The following is a 6,814-nucleotide window of genomic DNA, read 5'->3' as shown; positions in this document are numbered from 1 at the left end:
CGTGCCAAGTATCCGGTCAATCCCTTTGACCTACTTGGACTCTCACCAAATGTCTGGTCAACCTTGACCCATTTGGATTTCTCTTGCCTGGCTTCACTCACCAGGACTTTCCCAATTGCCTAGCTTCACTCACTAGGTCTTTCACCTGGCTTCACTCACCAGGACTTTCCCAATTGCCTAGCTTCACTCACTAGGTCTTTCACCTGGCTTCACTCACCAGGATTTTCCTCCTGCCTAGCTTCACTCACTAGGACTTCCCAATTGCCTAGCTTCACTCACTAGGTCTTTCACCTGGCTTCACTCACCAGGATTTTCCTCCTGCCTAGCTTCACTCACTAGGACTTCCCAGTCAAGTATCCGGTCATCCTTGACCTACTTGACTCTTCTTCAATCAACCTTGCATTGTCAAACATCGAAATCCAAACCAAGACTCAAGCTTGGTCAGCCAGGTCAACCTTGACCTGAGGAATGTTGCACCAACAGAGCACCTCGCAAATCGATTAAGTAATGGAGGGCACCATATTGTAGGTGTTATTCCATAATTCTTCCTCACACATCGATTAATACTATAAACATGATTTTTGTAATCACCTTTTGCTACAAAAGTGTACAATATTTTTTTTTACACTACAAACCAAGTTTACAGTAGTAAATTGATACGTGCATCGCTAAATCTTTATCTGTCTTCTTCTACCAATTTCACTCTTGCTTGAAATTTGTCCTTCAACGACGATATTCTTCAACGACGATGTTCTTCAACGATGATGTTCTTCAACGACGTTGTTCTTGAACACTGTTATCCTTTGAAGTTACCTCTTGGAACCCTTACGACAATACTCCCGCTCTAATTACTCTTTTGCAATCTTGCCAAACTGTAGGAGGAGGTATGGTAAGCGAAGGAGGTTCATGATGGTGTCATATTTATAAAAGCCAAAAGAGGTATGGATGGAGAGAGAGAGGGTAAGACCATGTGCATTCGAACCACAGAAATCATTTTCAAATAAAAATATAGTTCGGATGTCTTAGAAAATGGGGTGGGGAAAGAGAGTGCATATCCTCTGGTCAGCAATCCCTTGCTTCTCCTGGTCCCTTCCACAATTTGCAGATCGGATCATAACTAGAATCCTGCTAAAATTAACTATGATTTCCCCTACGTTTAGCTTTCCATCCATGTTATAGTTTGGGTCGAGGCAAACATACAGTCCATCCATCGTCATCGAACTTTGGTCGTCTGTCTTTATCCAAACTATAACGTTGGTGAGAATGTGAACCTAGGGAAAATCATAATTAATTTTGATCAGATTTTGATCATGATCCAACTTACAAACTGCAAAAGAAATCAGTTTCCAACTAGGGAGCTATGGAGGAAAGGGGAGTTTAATGGGAGGAATGAAATAGGAATATCACATAGTTAACTACATCATTTGTGTAAATACAAAACTATATATAATAATCCTTTTGGTAAATTCGGAATTTGTAAATTATCGAAAATGGAGAATACGTGTATTTCCATTATCATACACTTTATTATTTTTCTTTTTAAAAAAATTGTTCTATTGACACCTGTAATTTTACTTATTTTTAGATTTTTTTTAAGGGTAAATTTGCATGCAATCCCCATTGGTAAACACAACTTTACATGCACTTCCCATTAGAAAAAATTTTTATTTTCACTCCCTAGTCTAATATACTTACCTAATTGCCCCTGATATTTTAAGTATAAAAAGTCTAAAAATGAGTATAAATTCTCTTAAATTCAGTACATTAAACTAGAATCTAGTATATTTTCTATCAAATTGAGTACGATTCTTTTTCCACCTTAATGGGATGGAAAATATACTAGATTTTCTTTAAATGGTACTCAATTGGATGAAAAATATACTAGATTTTCTTTAAATGATACTCAATTGGATGAAAAATATACTATATTTTTTTTCAAATGGTGAGGAATTATATTAAATAGGAAAAACGTCGTACTCAATTTAATAGAAAATATACTCGATTCTAGTTTAAAATGCTAAATTTAATAGGAATTATACTCATTTTTAGACTATTTATACCTAAAAAAAATATGAAGGACAATTTTAATAGAAAATATACTCGAATATACTGATTTTCTTTAAATGATACTCAATTGGATAGAAAATATACTAGATTTTATTTTTACATGGTGCTGAATTTAGGAGAAATTATATTAAAACAAGAAAAAATATGCTCAATTTAATAGAAATATATTTGATTCTAATGTAAAGTGTTGAATTTAAGAGGAATTATACTTATTTTTGGATCTTTTGTACCTAAAAAATTTAAGGAGCAATTAGGTGAGAGAGTTGAAGCAAATCAAACTTTACATGCAAGGAGTGGAAACAAAATTTTTTATGAATGAAAATTGCATGTAAAATTTAAATTTTGATTGAAGATTTTTCTCTACTTTACCTATTGAATTGAGGATATGATATCAATATTTGTACCAGTCGCATGCCACGTGGTCGTTTTGATCCGACTATAATCTGCTCCATGTGTATCGTCTTCTCCAGCGGCGCATGAGAATAGGAAGGAAGCAAAGCAATGGCGATCCTTCTCCGTCTCCTCCTCCTAACGATGGATCTAACGCTCGCCGGGATCTCCCTCGCGTTTGCTTTCGTGATCTTCGCCTTCGTCGCCGCTGTTCTCTGCTCCGCCGCCTTCATCCACAACGCCAAGGCGCTCCCCCTTTAGCCCTGATTCTGCGTGCCTCCTTTTCATTCGGTTGATAGGTACCTCCCGAACCCTTTATGATGGTTCGTAATTGCTTCTTGTGGGTTTACGTTTTCGTGAATTTGGTTTGCGATTATCATTTTTTTTTTTTTTTTTGAGATTTCTGCTTTCGATCTAGTAATTATGCCGATTGGCTTGAAGACCAAAATTTGTTCCGCATTTAAGCCTTATGTTTTTGATAGCAAACGTATTATCGTATCGAGTTCAGGTCTTTGTTGGAATTGATGCTAATTTATGATTCAGCTTTGATAACCTAGACCAAAAGGATTGCTACAACAGTACACTTACATTCGGTTGTGTTGAACATGTTATAAAAATAAAAAATAGAATTTGGTACTCTATCGATCTTATTCCGAGGTCAATTAACTTGGTTCTTATCCAAAAGGATTGCTACAACAGTACATTAGGCATTCCATTGTGTAGAACATGTTATAAAAGAAGTGGAATTTGGTACTCCATCGATCTTATTCCAAGGTCATTTTAACCTGATTCTTATCTATTTCAAATTGTTTCTCCTGAAGTAACTTTTTGGTGATTCATTTTGGCGGTCGAAATGTTAGAAGGAATGGAGGTTTTGGTACATGCATATAACTCATTTAAGAAGCTTGACATACTCTAATATTTGTAAACCAGTTCGAATCAACCAGTTACTCGAAAAAAAACAGACTATTCGTTTTGTTCGACACACTCCAAATCCACATCATTGCTAGCTCCATGATTGCTTCAATGTCTGTTGTTGAAGCAATCCTCCCTACGTTGGTTGCAAACATTGTGTTAGTGATATGCATTTACCATCAGCCAGATGATTAGCATCTCCTAAAAAGTTGTGTTATTAAAGGTGCATTGTATATCCAATTACTCTGAGTTCCCCTTCTAAAGAGGAACATGTTGGGGTTGTAAGGTTACAAACATAGTCCCACATTGAAAACACATGGGAAAGATCATGGGTTTATAAGAGAAAGATATCTCTATTGGCATGAGGTCTTTTGAGGAGAGTCCAAGAGTAAAATCATGAGGGAAAGATATCTAAATTCTTTTCGATCCAACCTAAACATATTTATTAGGAGTAAATTGAGTGATCCTAGCTTATCTACCTCCATCATCTGCTAGGAGACTCTAATAGGATCATGTACGGCCCACTAGAGCATCATCGCCAAATAGTCACTCCATCTCCTAGTGCAAAGTGGAGCTGGTAAATCTTCTTTATAAGCTGTTCATACTCTTTTAGAAAACCATGTAAGCAAATATGATACTGTAGCCCACCTATTCATTGATGTAATTATACAATTTCAATTGAACCCCTCGGTAGAATGACATTATGAAAAAGCGATCCTACATTGCACTACTCTTTTGACTGTCACTAAGTTTCAGCTATTAATCCTATTACGAAAAGATCAATATCAACCTTTTTTTTTCATTAAGACTCCCTCATTCTGTGTCGCAGGACTTAGACTAATTGGCTTAAGCTCGACATTTGGACAAATTGAAATGGAAGCAAAACCTCTTAGTCTAATACTATGTTACATTTAATTGGATTAACACTGATATAAAACACTTCAATTACTGGGCAAGAGTTGCTATATTTTTAGTATCCTTAACAAACTCCAAAGATCACATGCATCTACTCACCCTTAGGACGCGTTTGGTTCAAATCATCATTTATAACCTTGGTTATATGATTACCAGGTAATCACATAACAAAGGTTATGGGGAATATAACATAATCTAATGTTGTTTGGTTCAATTCTAAGTAATGTAACTCAAACTTGTTTGTTTCGAGGTTCTAATATATAACCTAATTTAATATTTACGGTATTACCCTTTGTTCCATCTAAGGTATTTTATAACTAAATCAATTTAATATTTGATTATTTTTTAAAATAAATTAAATTAATAATATTAATATTTAATAATATAAATAAATAAAATTAGATAATATTTTCTTTTTTATTTTATAATCTATTTAAATAATTTATTAAAATTAATAATGAAGTTTTTCTTATAATTTGTTTTAATTTAATAAAGTTTTAATTAAAATAATAACATTTAAATTAAAATAGTAAAGTAAAAAAAAACGTAGCAGATAATAGGAAAGTCGGTTCTTCTTCCTTGTGTTGCCCACTGCCGCAAGTCGCGTTCGCTGCCCACCGCCCGCCCGTCTCTCGTTGCCTGCCACCCACCGCCTTGGAGTGCTTGGCGAGAAACGCCAGCGCCAGCACGCCCTCCTCGTCCTTCGTTGACAGCGGCATGAAGTTGGTGACGGCGTCACGGACGCAGAAGCGCTGCGCCGCCACATCGTAGGCGCGCGCAGCTTCGGCCTCATCGACAAAGGTGCCGAGCCAACGCGCTTTTGGCGCTTGTAGATCTGAGCGCCCCACCGGCTGTTTGGCTGCGGTACGACACCCCTGTACTGAGACGAAGGCAGCTTCGAATAAGTCGTCCCGGCTACAGCCGCTTGTTGCAACCATCCAACAATCTGCTGCCACCTCCGATGACGTCGACCGCTGCCTTCCGATCGCCGCCCGACGCCCGACGCCTGTTGCTGCAGCCTACCGCCACCTTCGTGCTGTGGTCATACGATTCGAGGATAATTTCGGAAAAATAAATTCATAACCTCAGGAATCAACAAAAACCAGGATAGGCGAAGGTATTTCTATTCCGGGTTGAATCCCCCAATTGATGACGTGTACTGACGTTTTGGAATCGAGGAAAATTTAGGAATCCAAAAAGACCTCGAACCAAACGCAGTTATCATGAATAACCATAGACAGATAACCAAGATTATCCACGATAACCCCGAACCAAACATACCCTTAAAGTTTAAAATTGTGCTGAAATGTTACCAGATTTAGGTGTTTTACATTTTTGCTAAACATGGAAATTAAACTATCTTATCATATTAAAGTGGTTAACATTCTCTCGTATCGGAATAGATGCAGAAAGCCTTCTTTGGAGAGGACAAATGACTACGTTAAGACACTCATCTGACATAATATTCTTGGATATATAATAACAAGCAATGAGTCCCAACTCTCTAATCAGCTATACTAATTAATGTCAATTTCACCTAGTATATCTAAGTCTAACTACTAGTTTCTGTTTGATCTTGCAGATCAAAGAGCAGAGTGGTTTGATGGACTCAGAATTCCGATACCAGAACAATGATAAAATCCAAGCTCCTGTATGGCTGTTTTTAGTTCTATTGAAAAAAAACACATGTAACATGTGCATTCCTCCACATATCTGTGTTTAGTATCCATTGGCACACATGATCATTAATAGTATAATGAAAAGTTGAGCTTCTAATGTTTGCCTAGCCACTTTATTTATTTTTTTATAATTCAGGTGTCTGACATTCGGTCCAACTAGTCTTGGAGGTGCACAACCCGATCCCCCACCAAGCAAGTCTGGAAGTGTGAGCGGCTCCTCGTCCAATAACCAACGTCCCAGATTTTTTATCCCATTGAAAGAAAATGCCTTTTAATATGCTGGAGTTGGGATTCGAACCAAGAGTGCTTGGAAATTGCTTGAGCGCTTTAACGTTGCACTATGGCCTGGGGCTTGCCAAGACACTTTATGATCCTTGTTTTGGTGCAACAATTTTGAGTTTAAGTATCATTCTCAAATTTAAGATAATTCCACACTGTATCCAAATGTTAAGAATATCCATATCAGTTGTCCTATCTCTATATCTAAAATTTAGAATAAATAACTTATTTTATTAAATTTAGATAATTATTTTTCACTACACACTACATCAACTGTTCTAAAATTTTTATTATCTTCAAATTGTTATTATTTTCTTCTCTTTCTTTTATTTTTTTTATGATTATATTTATGAAATGAGTGAACGGAGAGAGATTGAAAAGAATGAGTGAAAGAGAGAGTTTGAAAAGAATGAGTGAAAGAGAAAGATTGAAAAAAAATATTTTTTATTTTTAGAATAGAGATTTTATTTTTTAAATTTATAAAATCATTATTCATCAAATCTAACTTTAGAGAATAAAGAGGGTAACTGATGTAAAGATTTTTTTAGCAACCCTATCTAAAATTTAGG

The 6,814-nt window shown here is 36.2% G+C and overlaps 1 protein-coding gene across 2 annotated transcripts; it reads left to right on the top strand.

Annotated features, from left to right (window-relative positions):
• Positions 1-2,509: 2,509 nt before the first annotated feature.
• On the top strand, positions 2,510-6,426 carry LOC121997181. Of its 2 annotated transcripts, XR_006116233.1 has the most exons (3): positions 2,510-2,756; positions 5,870-5,938; positions 6,103-6,426. XR_006116233.1 is itself a non-coding variant. In XM_042551454.1 (2 exons), the coding sequence occupies exon 1, from the start codon at positions 2,569-2,571 to the stop codon at positions 2,716-2,718; it is 150 nt and encodes a 49-aa protein (XP_042407388.1). In that variant the 5' UTR covers positions 2,510-2,568; the 3' UTR covers positions 2,719-2,756; positions 5,870-6,060. The 2 variants fall into 2 exon arrangements, 1 of the variants encoding a protein (XP_042407388.1); XM_042551454.1 differs by lacking the exon at positions 6,103-6,426 and having other exon boundaries at positions 5,870-6,060.
• Positions 6,427-6,814: the final 388 nt, after the last annotated feature.

Source organism: Zingiber officinale, chromosome 6A, assembly GCF_018446385.1.
Source record: "Zingiber officinale cultivar Zhangliang chromosome 6A, Zo_v1.1, whole genome shotgun sequence".
Lineage (NCBI taxonomy): Eukaryota > Viridiplantae > Streptophyta > Magnoliopsida > Zingiberales > Zingiberaceae > Zingiber > Zingiber officinale.
This window is presented reverse-complemented; position numbering and strand designations above follow the sequence as displayed.